Source organism: Dermacentor variabilis, chromosome 2, assembly GCF_050947875.1.
Source record: "Dermacentor variabilis isolate Ectoservices chromosome 2, ASM5094787v1, whole genome shotgun sequence".
NCBI lineage: Eukaryota > Metazoa > Arthropoda > Arachnida > Ixodida > Ixodidae > Dermacentor > Dermacentor variabilis.
Genome location: NC_134569.1, coordinates 87,779,734 through 87,800,270, shown reverse-complemented (window position 1 = coordinate 87,800,270; position 20,537 = coordinate 87,779,734). Strand labels below are relative to the sequence as shown.

The window sequence follows — 20,537 nt, the reverse complement described above, 5'->3', positions numbered from 1 at the left end:
GAACGGTGCTGCGAAGTAGTTTACGAGTTTACTGTTTCAATCATAGAGCTTCATGCAGTAATTGCTAGTGAAAAATGCGGCTCTAGTGTCTATGACAGCTGCGCGCAGGGAATTCAGTCAGCATAAACATGATGGATATTACATGGATTTGTCTGAGCTTTGTTGTGTTGGCTTCAAACGGCTTTGCGACTTTGTAAACTTATCATTTTCAACAAAGTACGATGTTCTAAATATATAAATAAGCAATAAAAAAATTCTCCGACGGCAGAATTCGAACACAGGCTTTCTAGCAACATAAGCGTGATATCGAAACCATTGCGCCGCGGACGCAGGCATCGACAAGCGGCGTAGAGCGGCCGTTCTCACAAGCAAGCCATTGCGTTGAAATGCTTGGCGTGTTTCGATTTGCACTTGCGCTAGAAGAAACCAACGCATCATCAGAAACACCATAAGTGCAACACGACATTATGGACGCCAGCTATTCAAAGTTTAAACAAATTATGCAGTATACATGGATAGGATTTGCTGCACGTAAATATGTGTGTATAATATCCAGCCTGCCCATAAGTTACTGCAAACAAAATCGTTTCTTAATATACCATGCTGCTTCTCTTTAACGCTAAAATTTATAACTCGAAAACCACACTTCCTATACAACACGCATGGTTCATGAGCCATTGACACCAAGAATGCTTCGCTTTACGTAGAAGTCAGCTGGAGTTGTGAGTCTGCCTCTTTGTTTATCGCTGCATCCGCTATATTGTACCGGAAGATAATGGACAATTTACGTCGTTTATTGCAAAAAGCACCGGTGGTTGGGCGGGCGGAGGCTAAGACGGCACACAGGCGCAAGGACGCCGACAAAGCGTTGATGCCTTTCCTATAGGTGGCGTTCAAACACACGCCCCGGCAACGGCTCCTTTTGGTTAACAGACACAAATCTCAAAGGCTGTGCGTTTGCGGGCTGTGTACGTCGGAAGTGATTGTGGAATCGGAAACATGTCAAGGCCGCCATGCTTTAAACAATGCCTATTTTTTGCCTATCTTGTCTTCGCGCTGTTTTGCACAACATGCACCAACAAGTCAGAGTGAGCGTGATCCTACACGGTTTGCTTCGTATGTGGTTCCCGCTCTTTCTTTTCAAATGTTCTTACCCTCTTCCACCCGTGCAAGCAAAACTGCCTCTGGTTAACCGTCTTGACTTCATATGCATCTTTTCTATCAATATGTTGTCCCTGTACAAGACAAAGCATTTGGTCGACAGAGGGGCCAGTGGCAATTAGGCAATACGACACCAGCGATGTGGCGCGATTTCTCGTAGCCCCTTTGAGAAACTGGTTGTCGCTGTCCCTGGGAATTGTGGATCAAAGGTTGCCGTCAAATATCAGCTCGATCGTAAAAAACAAGAAGATTGGAGAACAAAGGTGTGTACGCCACCGTCATTATGTGGGTCTATTAAATGTTAGTGAACGAAATGAACGAAACGACTGCATCAGGCAAAAGTAAGGCTATCATGGTCGATGTTGGTGGTCCTTGTTCTCCAACTTGCTTTTGTTATACAGGAAGGCTGGGAATAATAATAATAATAATAATAATAATAATAATAATAATAATAATAATAATAATAATAATAATAATAATAATAAACTATGGCAGAAGTGAAAGCACATTTTATTAGAACCTCATTTACGCCCCACGAGATTTATGCATTGCGACGGCTGGACGATCGACCGCTGTCTGCGCAGGCGCTGCTTGAAGACCTTCGTCATCGCTTCTCAGCCCACAAAGCTATAAAGGCACTTTTGCCTTTCTTGAGCGCGACTGGCCCATGTGATCGCCTTTGACTCACTGAGGCCCTCCGCGTGCGTGCTCGAGCTCACTGCGGCTTTCTCCCCCTCCCCTGTCTCTCTCTATCTTATCTTTCTATTCCCGCTTTCCCGTTCTGCAGAGTAGGGTAGCCAACCGGACGCATTTCTGGTTAACACCCCTGCCTTCTCTCTTTACCTCCTCCTCCTCCTATGGCGGTCTCCTGGCTGAAGCATTTCCTGTTTTGATGCACGAATGCGTGCGCATCTGCTTTTCTACTTAACAGCACCTAAAGGAAAGGCGGGTTAAAATAAATTATCATACTCGCAGAACATGTTTCTTTTTTACTATTCTTTCTTCAGCAGCTGCCATGTGCGCCGATTTATTCGATGTTCTTCGATTGTCTGTACTCATTAAAGTGTTCAGTCGCTCGATGGCGATGTTTGGTGTCCTGAGACGGTGTTTACTGTCACTAATAGAATTTACTTTTCGAGTGTCCTTAACGTTACCGGAGTCGATGTCAGCACGCATCTGGCGTTCGTCATTCTTTCCTCCGCGGACGCACGTAACTCCCGTTGTTATTCTGGCGCCGTATTCGCCACAGGGCGTAACTGCCAAGTGCTATTGCTTGTTCCTCGCCTTTCTGGGTCACAGTAATGATTTCTGCCGTTTCTATGAAAACAAAGCGCGAAGGGAAAATAGGCCAGCACGTGTGTATCTGATAGGCGTGGCTCAGTCTCCTACAGCCAGCAGCAAATGCGAAGAAAAGAAGAGACGGCAAAACATACGAGGAGCAGCGATTGCTCATCAAAGACAGGAAATGTTTCTTCCAGGCGTTACGCCTCCACAACCTTCGTTTCGATATTATGAAATCAAAAAAACATGTTCCGCAGGACGCGGCCGTATTCGTTCACATTTAAGAGGAAATAAAAGATCTGAGATTTTTTCGTTTCAGAATTGCAAAATTACAAAGTACATGACCTTTTCCGACGTTCGATAGTTTTGTGGCTTGCGGTCCTTTCAAATTCTTCTCTTTCATATTTTTTGTCGTATGCAATCCAAATAGATGAACAAATAGACGAACTTTTTCCAACGAGCACGAAGGACACGTCGCAGTCTATACACACTGAGGGTCTGCGGTCCTCGTTCACTGTGAACAAAGGAAGTATGGGCAGAGCAATTCAACGACGATGCCTGGTTTGCGGTTTAATGACGCACCGATAGGTGTCAATCAGCACCGACTCGAAAAGTCGAAAGTGCAAGAAGTGCAAAACAAGTGTGCCGCAATTTTTGGCTTCTGCACGCATTTCTCCTGCTTCTGTGCGCCTAGCGTACGTTTACCTCTCAATCTTTCACGTTGTCGCACTCCTCGCACAAGAACGTTCAACTTCTTTTTACCGACCTCTTTCTCACTTATTTACCTAATTATGTAGATATTTCTCGGCTGAGCTTCGATTTGGGTTCACGCAGGTTCCAGAAATATCGGTGTGGGTTCAGAGTCGATTGGACACACTGGTCATATGCGGATACGTGAGAAAATGCATTGTAAGTTGACAGCTGTGGGCTCGGAAGCCTGTCGACTTCTGTGGTCAAATACGCGCCAATGAGCTTTTATACTACTGGCTCCAGAAGCCAGTGCAAGTTGCGAAAGGTATCTACTGACTTTACTGACGGTTTAATTGCTGGCCATTTCAATAATAGCCAAAGCACATAGCTTGATACCATGCCTGATGATGTCACAAATTATGAAGAGAGGTCAGTGCATAATAAGTCGATCCGTATGTCCGCTTCAGGTCCGCCCAAGGCTCCCTACAACTGCACGCTAAGCAACCAGACGGAGGACGCATTCCTGGCGGAATGCCTGGAAGACCCGAGCGATGGCGGAGGACTGCGCCAGCTGTACAGCCTCGAAGTGCACGACGTCTCGTGCCACCGACTGCTGGCCAACCTGAGCGCAGAGAGGCCCGCCTTCTGGGTGCAGGATGTGCCCGCAGGTCTGAGCTACGTTCTCGTTCTGTACGCCGTCAACGAGATGGGTCGCTCGCAGCCAGTGCTTTTGCGCGCCGAGACGCCCTACCGATACTGGGACGGCACATTGCATCGCGGTACGTAAAACGTGTCGCAGTCGAGGGTCTAGTGACCAAAGAGCTAACTATTTCGTTATGCTTTGCCGAATATGTCACATATCTGTCGTTTCGCCATTTCTTTTTAAATCCTCATGAGTGCTACTCTCTTCAAGATGTTTACCATGTTAGTCAAGGAAATACAAGCTGGTAATGCAACCGCTGAAAGAATCGCAGACGTAACGGATTTCTGCGAGCCCACCGACAGCTGTTCTGAAGTATCTGGTACTATCAGAGTGAATATTTCGAGAACGTCTTCGAACAATTTAAACCCACGGCAAAACCGTATTCTGATTGCATTGCGTGGCTACCCCCTTTGCAAGTAGGGTAACTATACAGTCTTCTTAAAGGCTCAGCGTCCTTGCAAGAAATATGCTTTGGTTAGCAGCGGTGAAAGCGATCGTGCAGGACGTCCATTATTTAGGAGGCGTAGGCGCTTTCATTGGCACACATTCGATCGCACCAGTAGTATGGCGCAGTAGTCGCCTTACTATCACATCGAAACATATACTACTGTTGAGAGTCAAGAAGCGGCAGTTTTCAAGGAGTGGGCACAGGGAAGAGCTTTCTCCACTTTGTTTCTTTTGAATTCTTCCTTTGTTTCAGTTCGCTAATTTTCCGGTTTGCAGGGGGTGACTGGAGCAGCTGCGATCCAAGCAACTCCCTCGCCGTCATCCTTATCACTGTCACGTTCTCTGCGATTTTCTTCCTCTTGTTGTTCGTAACTCTGGCTCGCTGTCGTACGAAGAAGCAGCGATTAAAAGCGAACACTGGTAAGCCATCTGCCCCTTTGCTTTACTGCCTATAATTTCAAACTTTGCTTTGTTAGGTTTATTTCTAGTTAATATACCTAGAAGATCACCCTCGCCGCAATGCTACGCCGCCCTCAGGTATACAGTCAGTCTGTATACATGAAATTGCAAGTAGCATTGAGCAGGTCAAACGAAGTCCCCTATAGTGCGACGCTGAGTGTGTTTTTTCCCGTTTACCAGAAAATTTGTGAAGTGCGAACTAAAAGGTGACCAAGGTGTACTGGCTTATTGTCAACGTGGCGAACATTTTCACTTTGATGCCGTGTAGAATCGACTACTCCGACTGCTGATAGGATTATGGCGGTTTTTAGAACTGTTAGCTTGCTGATCGTTCGTGTAAGCGCTACCTCGTGTTTTTAGTCACTGTGAATTAGACTGCAGGTGTGACTGCTCCTGCGCAGCTGTGCCACTTAGAGGAAAATTACAAAAACTTGGTGTCAAGTATCGCAAGGGAATACGTGGACTGAGTGACAAAGTGAATTCAAGCTAGATGGTATATGACAACATGTTTGAAAAGAACAGGACAAAAGGAGGATTAGGCTAAGGGCAATGACCAAATGGTAGTTTTTATTGTCTTTTTTCCCTTGTTGTTTTTTCCTACCTACAATCTTGATAGCTGGCCCTATCCGTTTTTTTTAATTCGAGTAATATACACTCATTAAAGCACAGACATATACACAGACCACTGACTTCCAGCTGAGTTTATACCACCAAGTGATTCGTTTTAAACCATCCACAAGGAAAATTTAAGCTCCTGTGAATATGGGCAGTGTAATCTATTGCTAGTTATTTCTAATATTCTTTTTACCAGTGGAATCTCTGTCATGAAGGAAGATGCGTATCAGAATCATTTCGACTCAGGGGTCGTTTAAAGGACCACAAATTGTCAAAATAACAGCGGAAACACCAACACTCAATGAATCCCTCATAAAAGGAACCTGATCATAAAGTACTTGCCAGTCCCATCTTTAGCTATATTCCTTTCACAACATATATAAACGGACAGTTGTGTGAACTACGCTATGCAAAGTGGCTGTGTGGATAACAGGAATGGGAGTTAAAAGGTTTGCTTTCTGGGAAAGCCACTGAAAAATGGACGAAATGTAGGGTTACTTTATCTTAAGCACATTTCTTTTGTTTAAATTTTTTCTACAGAAGCAAGTTCATCCATTTATGCTGGCTCATCACCTCACGATATTCTTTACATCACCATTATGAGCGTTTCATCCTTTCTATACGAAGCTATAGGAATGCCGCATTTGTCTGCTGCGCTTCAACCCCAATATGTTATTTCTAGATATCAAATTTCAGTTATTTGTATCTGTACTATCGCGTAGGTTCTTACTGGGAAAGTAAAGCTGTGCTATGCGCACTAAAACTTTACCATCTGGCGTACGGGAACTTTACACGTTACAGTTATTGGTTCCCGGCGCACCTTGGTTCATTTGATGATATTCCTGTCAATCCAAATGATTCGGCCAAAAGCGTCGCCCGTGAACTTACAGACCGGGCTGCTTTTACATATGGTTTTGATTCTACTGGATTGGAGAACCTACAGAGAGATACGCTCATTACCTACAATGAAACTGAAAAACATTACTACATGGGAAAGAGGGAGTTCGCACCCCCTCACTATAGGCTAAGCAGAGCACAATCAGTTACACTTAGGCAATTACAAACACAGTCTTATTATTCGCCTGCACAAATATAGGAATGGTATGACATTGCAGACATGAATATTATATGCAAATCATGCAAAAAGGAGATATGAACGCTTCAACATATGCTCTGGGAGTGTGGGTCGCTCGGCCTTGGCATTTCCCGGAATCGGTTTTTAGGAATGATTAGATCCCACGTTCATATCCCTCAAGTCCTTGCTGACCAGTACGCCCGTGATAGGGCTAGGAGGCTTGACCTCCCGGTCCCAAGAAGTGACTAGCCAGGCAGGTCGCAACACCTTGTACAGGACCAGAATAAAGTTCTTTCTCCTCCTCCTCCTCGATCACTTCGTTCTTTCTAGCAACGTGTTTTGGTTCTATGGCACAACCAACACCATCTTTTCTTTCAGGTGATAAAGTGGTGCAAAACGGAATAACGTGAGTTTCATTTTGTGTCTCCTTACGCACACTTTTACCGAAAGACATGCTAGCGTTTAACAGACTTGAAGGATGGCTGTGATATGAGCAGGGATGATTCCTGTTGACAGAGCCGCGCAAGCATTTATCTCCAATTATCGCGGTCTTGCATATGCCCGAACCTACCCTTTCGCTGACTATTTCCCCACCATATCTCTCCATCGAATTCTGTGCCACCCTCTACCGAGTTTCGCGTACTTTGGAACGCGTTTTCTTATGCTGTAGACCACTTGTTAGCTCCTCTACGCATTGCATGGGTTGCTCAACTGCGCTTCTTTGACTCACGTGAATTACGTAATAAGCAGAATATCCTGAATATTAGTGTGTGCTATGTATTTATCTATAATGCTGTGTTTCTTTCACTTAGCGATGCACTTACAGTCTCCGGCTTATTGCATCCACGACCGCAAGTAGTTCTGACAACTTCGATAGCTGATAAATACTCAAGCTACTGACCAGTTTGACGCTTCTGACCAGCTTTTAGAAAGTGGGAACTGTGTGTCCTGTGCCCTCACTATTGTTTTGCCGACAGGGTGTAGAGTGATGAGCCGTGTGCTAAAGATTTCTGGGTAACTGCGCAACCTGATTTGAGGAGCGTGAGAAGTCATATCATTGCGTTTATGGCTTCGTAGATCTACTCGCGCCTGCGATGGATCAGTGGACATGACTACCTTCCACTCCGGCGAAGGCAACGAGCTCCATTCGACAACACTGGAGGCGTCACCAGTCAAGCCGCCGATCCACGCCGACTACATAACAAACGTCAACAATCACACGCCGTACTTCTGCCGCCAGAAGATTGTGGATTTCTGATATCCAGACGTGCTCCAAACGAGCAGTGGAAAGGAGGTACTGCGTGCGACATTGCTTAGCCTCGATGGCATTTATTTCGCCCAGAGGCCGCAGCATCATATGAAACAATGTTTAAAAACAATACGCAATGTGAGGAGCAGGTTTACGGCTGTTGGAAAGACAATTTTAAGAGAAATAACATTCCACACATATCGGTAGACCGTCTCCGAGCGGGAACTGCTTCTATAAACTGAAGTCCGTTACAGTGATGGTCACGTCATGTGGATATTGCCGACTAGTTTACTGCTCTCCTTTTCTCAACATGCAGCGCTTGGAGATTTTTGTTTTCACTTTAACACTTCACATTTAGCAAGGATGAGCGGTTGCTCAAAGAATAAAAAAAGAAAAGGAATACACGAAGTTACATAGGGGAGTCACAAAGAATGGAGCATTGCTACTTAAGTAAGACTACAATGAATGTGTAAAAGTTCGACAAGAAATGATGTCTGAAAACCGTCAAATTTCCGCGACTGTACAAAGTATTCCGTCGACTATATACAGAAGTTAACTTGCAACAAGAGGACATCTCCTTTCGAAGAAAATTTGTTGCTTGAATCGTCTTTCTAGCGGTGACAGGACTACAGAGCTTCTTCCACCGCGATAGCTGTGTACAAACTTTTCGACAAAAATTTTATGGGAAAATTTTTGTTCAATGTAAGACAACGATTTTAACTTCTTGCTTCCTTAACCCACAAAAAAGGCTTGGTCAAGGTAAGAATAAAGTAACTTTGGTACATTCTACTGCAACAATTCCAGAGCAATCCATCGTTAACAAAAAAAAAAGAAAAAAAAACAGTAAAAAAATGAGGTGATCGTAAATCCAGAACAAGTTTACGCATACAAAGTTTTTGAAAGTCTCCCGTGGAGTTCAAGTTTTGCCTCCTGTTTAATTGATTGAAAAAGCTATCAGTACTCGTACACCTTCATGCGCCATGTGGCTTTCAGCGATCTCTTCACTTCCTGCCTGTGAAGTCAGCATACCTTCTCTCTCTGTCTATTTTTTTTGCTGGTCTAACAGAGATTGACATGAACACTAAGCGCTTGGAGAATACTATACGTCGCTCATTTGACAAAATCGATTCTTGTACATTCATATTATACACATTTTATCCTTTGAAATGTTTGAGTGTACTTTCCTACCCCATATAGCTACAGCATGATCGAAAAACAAAGCGCACAGAATAAGTATTTATCTTCAGCATATATCCTCAATTAAATTAAGTTTTAGGTGGGAAGAAGCGCAATCCATGCTGTCTTTGATGTTTTAGTAGTGTATGTATGTATTGAAATCACAAGCGCCTCTTTCACCCTATCTCCAGACTAGCTTATCGTGCATACTATATCAATGAAAGGACATGCCGCTGTCTAGTAAACAGAGGCCCCATTCACAAAGCCTTTCATACGTAAACGTTTTCTGCCCTAGGTCGAGTGCTTTCGCGAGTGTTATGTCCATGATCAGCAATGGCTCAAATTTTCTCTTAGGAGCAATTCTAATGTAACAGCTTTCTGTGAATACAAGCGCATATTTTCGAAAAAAAAAACGTTCTTATTTGCAGCCATCATCGATGTCCAAACTGGATACTACTACATAGGGGAACTGTGTGGGAAGCAAGTCTATATGTGTACATAATAGAAGGTAAGTGTAGATCTTTATGTGACAGGTCCAGTCGGCTCGAGCATTTATCACAAATAGCGGACAGTTACAGGTACAGATACTCCTAAAAATTATAATCCACCATTGTTTATGTTTGAAACAATAAAGCGCGCAATTTGAACAGAATCTACATAATGTACATGCGCGAAATGCAGAGATGCATATTGCCACACCTTGCAGCAGGCGAAGAACGTGACAATATGTAAGCAGCATGCTGTCTGTGATCGTCGAGTGCCTACAGTGTTTTAAGCAGCTGAGCTTACTGCAAAGCGGAAAGGCGTCAAGGCAGTATTATTGGTCAGAAAACAAGAACTAAAAATCATAGCTTCACGCATTATGCCGTGTGACCATCCTACGTTTCGGCCTCGGCGGCTTCCCAGACAGCAGTGTGTCAGCCAAACATTATCCTCTTTTATTGTTGCGTTTTATGAACCGGTGTGACGCCTAAAACACAGGCTTATATTCTGGTGATCCATTGTAGCAATAGGCGGACTTATTAGCCTCGCGATCGAGGCCAGCAATTGCGGCGCCTTAGCGTCTTTTGCAGTGTCACTGCGGTAAGTTTTCACAAATCTATCAAATCTATCTAACAAATCAGCGTCTTTCAGAATAGCAATTAAGAAAGCGTGAATGTTTTTTGCGGACTACTACAAACCTCTGTGGATGTGCAAGTTGTAGAGCATGAGCACCATTCAAATGGCTGTTGAGCTGTTCTCTGCGCACCAACTACGATTTCGTTTCGGTCTTGCCCATGAGCGATAAATTCTTCTTGGCAAGGTTCTTTTACCTTTTTCCTTTTACTTAACTGAGTCGCTTTGCAGCAAGTGATAATAGTATTGTTCTTTTCTGTCAACTGAATATACAGCCTCAAATATTTCCGCACATGAGTGAGCCTAATGATAGCGCACGATACGCATGTACTACAAAATGCGGAGATTGCCTAAAACTGGACGATATAAGGAGTTTCTTTGCCTGATTCTCCAGGGAACAGCAGATAGGTAGCACACTGACTGGTAAAACGTCTATGTATTTGCGTCATCCTTAATCAGCCAGGTTACGCCCACTGCAGGGCAAAGGCCCCTTCCATACTTCTCCAACTACCCCGGTCATGTACTAATTGTGGCCATGTTGTCCCTGCAAACTTCTTAATCTCATTCGCCCACCTAATTTTCTGCCGCCCCCTGCTACTCTTCCCTTCCCTTGGAATCCAGTCCGTAACCCTTACTGACCATCGGTTATCTTCCCTCCTCATTACATGTCCCGCCCTTGCCCATTTCTTTTTTTTTATTTCAACTAAGATGTCATTAACTCGCGTTTGTTCCATCACCCAATCTGCTCTTTTCTTATCCCTTAACGTTACACCCATCATTCTTCTTTCCATAGCTCGTTGTGTCGTCCTCAATTAAAGCAGAACCCTTTTCGTAAGACTCCAGGTTTCTGCCCCATACGTGAGTACTGGTAAGACACAGCTGGTTATAAACTTTTCTCTTGAGGGATAGTGGCAACCTGCTGTTGACGATTTGAGAATGCCTGCCAAACGCACCCCAGCTCATTCTTATTCTTCTGATTATTTCAGTCTCATGATCCGGATCCGTGGTCACTACCTGCCCTAAGTAGATGTATTCCCTTACCACTTCCAGTGCCTCGCTACCTATTGTAAACTGCTGTTCTCTTCCGAGACTGTTAAACATTACTTTAGTTTCTGCAGATTAATTTTTAGACCCACTCTTCTGCTTTGCCTCTCCAGGTCAGTGAGCATGCATTGCAATTGGTTGCCTCAGTTGCTAAGCAAGGTAATATCATCAGCGAATCTCAAGGTACTAAGGTATTCTCCATTAACTGTTATCCCCAATTCTTCCCACTCCAGGTCTCTGAATACTTCCTGTAAACACGCTGTGAATAGCATTGGAGAGATCGTATCTCCCGGCCTGCCGCGTTTCTTTATAGGGATTTTGTTGCTTTCTTTATGGAGGACTACGGTGGCTGTGGAGCCCCTATAGATATCTTTCAGTATTTTTACATATGGCTCGTCTGCACCCTGATTCCATAATGCCTCCATGACTGCTGAGCTTTCGACCCAATCAAACGCTTTTTCGTAGTCAACGAAAGCTATATATAAGGGTTGGTTATATTCAGCACATTCCTCTATCACTTGATTGATAGTGTGAATATGGTCTATTGTTGAGTAGCCTTTACGGAATCCTGCCTGGTCCTTTGGTTGACAGAAGTCTAAGGTGTTCCTGATAATATTTGCGATTACCTTAGTAAATACTTTGTAGGCAACGGACAGTAAGCTGATCGGTCTATAATTTTTCAAGTCTTTGGCGTGCCCTTTATTATGGACTAGGATTATGTTAGCGTTCTTCCAAGATTCCGGTATGCTCAAGGTCACGAGGCATTGTGTATACAATGTGGCCAGTTCTTCTAGAACAATTTGCCCACCATCCTTCAACAAATCTGCTGTTACCTGATCCTCCCCCGCTGCCTTCCCCCTATGCAAAGCTCCCAAGGCGTTCTTTATTTCTTCCGGCGTTACTTGTGGGATTTCAGATTCCTCTAGACTATTCTCACTCACATTATCGTCGTGGGTGCTACTGGTACTGTATAAATCTCTATAGAACTCCTCAGCCACTTGAACTATCTCATCCATATTAGTAATGATATTGCCGGCTTTGTCTCTTAACGCAAACATCTGAGTCTTGCCTATTCCTAGTTTCTTCTTCACTGCTTTTAGGCTTCCTCCTTTCCAGCCTAAAAGCAGTGAAGAAGAAACTAGGAATAGGCGAGAATTGCGTCATTGCGTCTCTTTAAATAGAAAATATGTGGAAGGCAGCGAAAAGCAAGCATTTTTGAACACTTCAACTTGCGCTTGCCAATTTGATGATGTCAGGTGGTGAGCGCACCTTGTCGCTTCCCACCTGCTGTTTTATTGAGGAGCCTGAGTCTGTTTGAGGGATAAAATTCCCCAATGTGGCTGCGGTGCAAAGTCATTGTAGAGCGCTCTTAAATGTAGCTGTCACAGAACGAAGTCGAAACCTGAGTTCTGGCAGAAGGCCGAAAGGAAAGGAGAAAGGCGGGGAAGTACACAAGAACAGAAAATCTGATCTACTGCCGTACATTGGTAGAAGGGGTATAAAGTTCGTAAACAGGGATAAGGTGTCTCAGAAAGGCTGGCCAACGTTTCGATAGGAGGACCTATCTTCGTGCCCACTTTCACGCTCTTGTCCCCTCGTCTTGGGAACGAAGCTCACAGACGTCGGACGACAGCGCTTGTTTCCTTGGTAGTCCCTCTCTTTAAAACCAGCCGCCAGCGACAACACCCGCACGTGACATCACTGCACTAACCCTTTAAAGCTAACACGCCGAGGATGACGAGGCCGCCTTTGACGAAGATAGGTCCTCCTATCGAAACATTGGCCAGCCTTTCTGAGGCACCTTAGCCCTGTTTACGAACTTCATACCACAGTGTGCTATTCCATCTGTCAGCCCCTTCTTGTTTTTGGATTGGTAGAAGGGGGTAGGGGAGCAAGAAAAATATGTCTAAACCTAAAATGACTAAGAGCGAGACATTGCACATGCACGCAACCGCATCTCGTTGCAGGCACCGTACACGATCACAGCACCTGATCACCATGGACACCTTAATGGTTGTGTTGTCCAATTGAGGTTTGTTGTTGTGGGTTTGTTGTCCTTAAAGAATTTTAGCGACGCCTTCGTCGCCGTCTGCTGCGATGAGTTGGGGTGTTTGGGAGGATGTAGAACGCCGTATGGTGTAGCGGCTTTGCTGGGTGCCGTTATGCACTGCATGACTGGAACTTTCCGCATTCACTGCTGATGAGGAGACCGTAGTATTCTTCCGTAATATTACGTGTTAAAATTCTTGTTTATGAAGTGATATATAGAGATTGCCACTTTGATCTCTCCGTCTCCCTGTTCAGTGCGGCTAACGTCAAATAAAGGTAAAGCTGCAGCGGAGAAATGATTATCACAGGTGATCGATGACTCCAGAAGCGAAATTGCGGTACGCGGCGCTCTTGTTCCCGTGCATAATACCGGTATCTCTAGTGCCAGATGATTCACGTTTCAAAAGGGGGCGCCTGGCACTCTCGTTTTCTGCGGGATAGGGAACAACCGCGTGGCGTGCTGCAATTTATCTGATCGAGTCATCGATCACCTGTGTTAATCCTTTTTCGCTGCAGCTGCACCTGAATAAGTGTACGCATTCTGTTTAAATCACATTATGGACTCTTTCTTTAGGCAAATGCTCCTCCGTCAGCGCAAAAGCGACAAAAAAAAAGCAGGCACTACGTACAGTTGTCTTTCCTTTCCAGTCAATTAAATGAAACTTGGTGTAGGGAGAACCAAGAAGAACGGAGCGAGAACTAATGATTCTCGTTATAGTTGGAGCGGCAACAAGGGGTGAGAACGTGTGCAATTGAACAGCGCATAAACTTGGAGCATTTGTGCATTCGCGCACCGTTAATTTGTTATTTGAGGTGTAAAGGCAGGAAAAAGAGCCCCAGTGTGGTTTTCAGCGTCGAGTGTTTAATTTCAATTCTTTATGAAAGTGAACACGCATCATACATTATCAATAGTTATTACATAACGGACGAATCGAAAACTGCAGAATACCGCCCCAGTGTTGTCCTTGGAAAACATTCACGCTACTTCAGGGCCAATTTTACGTTAAGGTGGTATATCAGTTGCCCTATAACTGAAGTGCACTCAACTAGAGCGAAGCATTCCCGAGGAATATCCTGTGAGAATTACTTCCATTGTGTAGAATTACATGTATTCAGAAGCAGTGCTCAGATTCAGTGCACATGTATTCAGAAGCATTGCTCATGTATTCAGAGCACTTCGCGCTCTTGCGTCTAGCCACTAGGCTTTTTTTTTTATCAAAACGCACCGTGCGCTAGCGACTGAGCGACGTAGTTGAAGATACTTAAGTAAGCAGCAATACAAGTTGCCTATATGCTTTGAGATCTGAAGCAATTAAAGTTATCGAACGACTGTTTTAGACAATGTTATTTTTGTACGCACATGTATGTGTGAAGGTATTTTAACCCAACACAATACTCCCAATACAATAGAAAGGTTTATTGTTTTCCCCTAAGGGCAATATGAGCAAGGTGAAACAAGCAACATACGTCAGGATGTAGAGTTAGTAACGATGGTAAAAAATTGGGCTGGCGACCTAATGTTTTTCACAATGTCTTCTTGCCCCCAGGTTCGAGTTTTCGAATGATGTGACCAGAAAAAAAAATGCGGAAGTGGGCATCCTGAGCTACTGGAATGTCAGCAAGACGCACAGGGTCCTACGCTTCCAGCAATATGTCGCTCTTGCGACGACCGAACATCTCTGACTGCGCAGACCGTTCGCCTCAAGTGCCTTCTCCAAAAGGGAGTCCGGCAACAATGGACGTTTCTTGTTCGAGAATGATGCTCGTGGGAATCGAAGCCAGCGCTTTGCGCGCTCAATTCGACACACGTGACTACTGTACGACTTAGGAGACAACGGCCGCTATCGTGGACGTTATCATGCACGAGTAATTTCGAAAAAAAAAATACAGTGGACTAGTCAAGACCGGTTGTTGAAGAAAATTTTTGATACACAAGAGGCAGCATTTCCTGTTTCATTTTCCTCGACAGAAAAGGGGGAAAAAAGTAAGGGCGCAAGTGGTCAAGTGTCCAGCGATGGGGAGACGTCAAGGAGATTACCCTACTTCCCAACGTTATGCCGGGCCATCACAAACGATTCCTGTTTAGGCACTATTCTGCGAAAACCCTGGACATACCTGTTGACAAAAACCGCGGTCAAGAAGGAACATGGCGCGGCGCTTTTGTGAAACTAGGACTCAGTGATGACAGCAAGCGATTGACCATGTTACCGCAGTGTGTGCAGCCGAACAAAACAAGAAAATAGCCACTTTACGTGCTTCCAGTGTCAAGAATACATAATGTTGACACTGTTTTACGCGTATGAAGAGTGTGCGCGAGAACGCAAGCATTAATAACAAAATATTTTCGAACAGCAGGCGTGCACGTGAAGTATGCGTTCGGTCGCCCTGGCCGTCGCATTCACTTTAAGTCGCGTTCACTTTAAGTCGCGTGTGTGCTATTGCGAGATCAACACGTATTGGGGAGGCTGCAATTTGGAGTTTCCAAAGGCAATTAATTTGCCGAGCTTCATAATCTACACATTGTTAAGGCGTCTTCTGCACTGTCTTTCTTTTCGGTTTGGAAGAAAGGAACTCTGCCCCAACGTGTCAACGAACGTCATGAAACCTGAAGAGACGAAAAAAAATTACGTCAACTAAATGCACGATAATGGAACCGCCGTCAACTGCGCGCGTGTGCCTGTGTGTTGTTGGAGCCCTGTGAAAACTGCCTTTCTTGCGACGCCTCGTTCCACTCGTTTGTGCATTGTGTGTTCGTGTGCATGTATTGTGTGAGCAGCTCTGTCCACTTAAAGAGGCACCGGAGCTTCTTCAAACAAGGTTAAAACTACTTCATTTACAATATGACGCTGCATGAAGAACTAGATTTCATGGACTCATTGCCGTCAGGCTCGTTCGAGCATGAATCTCAGTGTTCAGATGAAAACGAAGGTGCATTTATCCGCTGTGGACTACATACGAAGGTTGCTCCGGCTCCTAAGTTCAAAATGTAAATAGTGTATATAAAGACCGTGCTATTCTCATTCTTGCGCTTTCTGCTGTTCACCGCACGCAGCAAGGTGCAATCACATCAAGCGTTTCGGCGTCTTCTATACAGAGAGGTAGGTGTGCCACTGTATTTATTTGTGGCGACGATCGTTCTGCAATAAATGTAAATAAATAAAAAAAAATATTATTGCAGAGCACCAAATGTATTGAGCCAATGATGAGAATATGTTTTGGGCATCCAAGCAGACTCGTCGTGCCCAACATAACAATCATGAAAATGCAAATGCATGCCTGCACGGTCTTATGAGGAAATAATTGATTGCGGACAAAGCAAGGGACTTCACATCAAGGACGCCGGAAACCTGTGTAGCAGTGCTCTCACCACAATGTAATAGAAATCGAATGAGAGAAAATTCACTGACTCACTGATTAACTGATGTCATTGACCCAAAGCAAGATAACAAATAGTATACGACACATGCCGCATAGGAGAACACCAGATGTATTGCGGCTACCACGGCTGCTTTAATGAGCCCCCGACCCCTCTCCTAATACAGATCTCCTTAGTTTCACATTTAGTCGCACTAAAATACGGTAAAGAAATATGGTACCTGCTACGACGGATGTCGGTCTTGTTTCATTCTTTTTTCGAACAAGACAAAAGCGCATATATGGCTAAAATGAAAAAAAAAATTTAGATACAAAGGAGACGGTACGAGCAGATTTAGAAACACTGTCCCGAAAGACACTTGACCCCAATCATTTAACGATCACGCAAAAACAAAAAGAGAAGTAAATAAAAAGAGGGAAATCGGGCCACTCAGACAAATGTCCGTTTTACTACCCGACAAAATGAATAAAGATCGCGAAACCAGACAGCAAGAACTCTGCTCGCTCGAGAGAAAACGCGTGCCATAAATACAGATGGTTGCGCAGGCCGGCTCATTTAAAAAGGCATAATTGAGAACGAATTGCTTTTTGTGCCGGTGGCCCATGTGGCCATGATCTACGAATTTTAGTCACTGGAGACGTTCTGCATCTAGCCCGCTTAGCGCATTATATAGAGAGAGGAGCTAGACTACGTGGGATTCACAGCACTCGCGCACTTTGACACCCAATTCTACCAGGAAAGCATAAGTATTCAAAAGCTCCACTTCTACCTATAGCTGGTGTAGCAATGCTACATCGCAGCAGGAGACAATTGTTGGCGCTTATGACTGCAGCAGACTCTAGAGCACGCAAACGACTACTAGATACGCGGTAGGAGAATGTTGTGCCGTTGTATGAGCGAAAAAAATTAGGTTCAGAAAACGACTGAGACGAAATAAGCGGGGCCAGAAGTCCACAAAGGTGGCAACAGGAAAGAATGGACATTGAGCAAGAGCTTGAATATGTTGTATGGTACTTTCTGTTGTCTATCAAACATTTCTTTTGGCCAGTATTCTGCTGACACCCATAATTCCCGAGAAGTTATTGCTAGCATTGAAGAAGAATGTGCAAGAAAGTCTCCATCGTGGAATAGCCGACTGCTAGTTACTTGGACAGTCGCCTCAGTGTTTACCAAGTAGGCCGGTAATATTTTACGAGTGTCATTGAATATCAATCCGCACACATAGAGATGACTGTGGCACACGGTGAAATCAAAATTATTTGCACGTTCTCATTTTAAGTGCAGAAAAATGTAAACGTAGGCTGCATTCAAGCCGGTTTCCCAAAAATTCCAAATTTATTCCTCAAGCGAGAATAAAGAAGTAAATGAAGTAAATGAAAAAGTAAATAAGGTAAAGCCAGTTCCACTCAGTGAAAGCTGTCCAAACAGCGAAGCTGGTGATGATTTTCTCAACTTTGAACTCGTGTTTAGTGCGATTTGCACGAAAGTCCTTTGTCTCGTTGTCGTCATTTTGCTAGATTCAAGTTTCGGTTCCGGATTGCGCGCACTCTCCACTGGCGTGAGGTTATGATCAAACCGCAGTCTATCCCACGCCTTGCAGCTGTGGCTGCGCTCACTGTCGAGAACTTGTCTAGTGAAACCTTCCATCGTAACCCTCCGTGGGAGGAATCTGTCTGCGTCGACGTCTCTGCTCAGCCTCCTACTTTCGAAGTTGGGGATTAGCTCGACTCTGCTAGCGCTTGGCTTGGGTTGCCTGCTCTTGAAAGTGGGGGTTGGCTTGCCTCTACCGGCACTTGGCTTGCGCTTCCCGTTCTCGATCCTCGGCGGTAGCGCTTCCCTCCGATGGCGCTTTGCTTCCGCATCTCGCTCTCGAAGCTCGGTATTTGCTAGACGTGGGCGTTGCCGCTCGCGCTGAGCGGAATCCATGGGGCGAAATAGCGGCGCCGGCGAAACAGCTGCTCCTATACCCCTGCGCTCCCCCGGCGCGCGATCTGCTCCCGGCTCCTCTGCGTGACATCGGACAACGGACGGCTAAGGGTCTACTTAGAACAGCTTCGCCGTTAAAAAAGGAAAAGAAGAGGAATATATCTACAAGTACTAGGAATACACGAATACGTCGCCGCCACACACAGAGTGACTATACGGGCACCAGGAGCATAAGCAAGGTCGTTCATTACACAGGAGTTGGAGACCGCACAAGTCCTTTCATGTGTGCATAATATAGGGTGTCTTTTTAGCTCCAAAAATTTAGAAAATACATTGCTTGTGGCAGATAGCACTATTCTAAACATTGAGCTAAATTACTCGACGTGGAGCGGCCATTTTTTCTACAAGAAATCTAAATGCTTAACTGCAGTTGCCACAATAACACTAATTCACTCTTTAATTAATTACTTTATGGCACTTATTTCAATCTGCGAAATGTGCCGAGCGAGTTTACAAGGCATATCGACTTACAACGAGTTTTCAGGACTACACCAGTTTCGAAATATAATATTCGAATTGTCCGGCGAAATGCATTTGCGTTCCACTTATTTTCGTGCTTCAGTGCATAAAATAGTGTTTTAAATAAAGTAAGTGGAACAACAGTGCATTTTTACTGCATGTTTGGCGGTGCCATCCACAGAATCCATTCCAAGTCGATATGTCTCGAATACTCACTAAGTGATTACAATCTAAGTGAACATGCCTCGAGAACACACCGGCTACAATTCGTATACATATATAACTTGAAATATGTGGCATGAGTGCTGACTGTCTAAAACGCGAATTGGTGCAATCGTGTTAACTGTACAATTGAAATTTTGATTTTTTGTGGAACTAATGGCTGCCTCATTCAGCAATATAGCTCAAGAGTTAGAACTGGTCCATCTGTCACACGATATCTTTTACGATTTCGTGCAGCTAAAAACAAGTACAAAAGATAAAAAACACCCGGTGTATAAGGGTAACATGACCCCGACATCAATGTGACAAATACAAGCACAGTGCAGTGAAGACAAAACACGTAACTCCACTCATAGGTCGCCCATAACCATGGTGTCGGAATATAATGTTTTCAATTCTAGTTTTAGTTTCATTCTAGGGAAAAACGTTCTGTCCCGGTTCTGCTCCGGAACAAAAAATAAAATGATGCGTAATGGTTCAGAACGGTTTTGGTTCGCATGAAAAATTTTCGAAGCAAAGTAACGCTAAAAGCTTATTTATTTTTCAGTGAAGTACAAAGATGGGCGAGTTGGAAAGGACGCATACTTATTAATCAATGCCAAAATAACGGAAGACATAGTGTTAGAAGAACATAGGAAGGGCGCTGAATTTTTCTCAGTAAGTGAATTACAAATTCTGAGATCATGCTCATTGTCTAGAGTCGAGGCACTGAGCATGATCTTAGAAGTGACACGCCAAAGAGTGCATTTGGCGAAATGCGAAGCTGCTGATTCGATAAAACGAACCTAAACGAGCATAAACGAAAAATAAATCTTCGGTAACAGAGCGTTGTGCCCGTTGAGCACGAAACGATAAGGTTTCCAGTGCACAAGCTCTGGGTTTTGCTACGATGCCGATCTGCCTGTGCACCGAGCGACAGGCTTAGATTGGCGCTCGAGGGGCAATGGCTCGCGCTATCCCTGGCTGAGATATACGCACTTATTCTGACGTTTCCTGAAGTCGGTTTTCAGATTGCCGACTTCCCCCTTCAGCTGAAAACCTATAAATAAACTCAGTGCCTTTACACTCGGTGAAGAAGGATGACCAGCGAAGCTGTGTATGTGGACCCCTTAATGGCGAACTGCACGTCAGCCGTGGGTCGGCCCGGCATTGCACTATCTCCGGGATCGGCCCACGTAGGGGGAGTTTTTTACTTGCCACGTCAACAACGACGCTAAAATTTCCTTGAGCGGTAGAGGTATACAGCTTCGCTGTAAAATATTTCGGTTTCACTCCGAAACAGAGCAATAACGTTTCGGTTACGTTTTTGTTCGGGGTAAATAAGTGAGTGAGAAAACTTTACTTCGAATCAGAACGATTCGGGTCCGGCAAGTTTGTGGGCTGGGGCACCCGCCGAGGTTACGGCCAAGAATTCTTGCCTCTTGGCGGC

The 20,537-nt window shown here is 44.5% G+C and overlaps 1 protein-coding gene across 1 annotated transcript in view; it reads left to right on the top strand.

Moving 5' to 3' along the window:
- The window catches only part of LOC142570364 (neural cell adhesion molecule 1-like), a 100,991-nt gene extending 86,101 nt beyond the window's left edge, over positions 1–14,890 (top strand). The window contains exons 9-14 of the mRNA XM_075678753.1: positions 3,600–3,911; positions 4,559–4,702; positions 6,810–6,837; positions 7,509–7,725; positions 9,285–9,364; positions 14,613–14,890. Of these exons, the coding sequence (XP_075534868.1) occupies positions 3,600–3,911; positions 4,559–4,702; positions 6,810–6,837; positions 7,509–7,689 (665 nt within the window). The 3' untranslated portion in view covers positions 7,690–7,725; positions 9,285–9,364; positions 14,613–14,890. The remainder of the gene's footprint in view (positions 1–3,599; positions 3,912–4,558; positions 4,703–6,809; positions 6,838–7,508; positions 7,726–9,284; positions 9,365–14,612) is intronic.
- Positions 14,891–20,537: the final 5,647 nt, after the last annotated feature.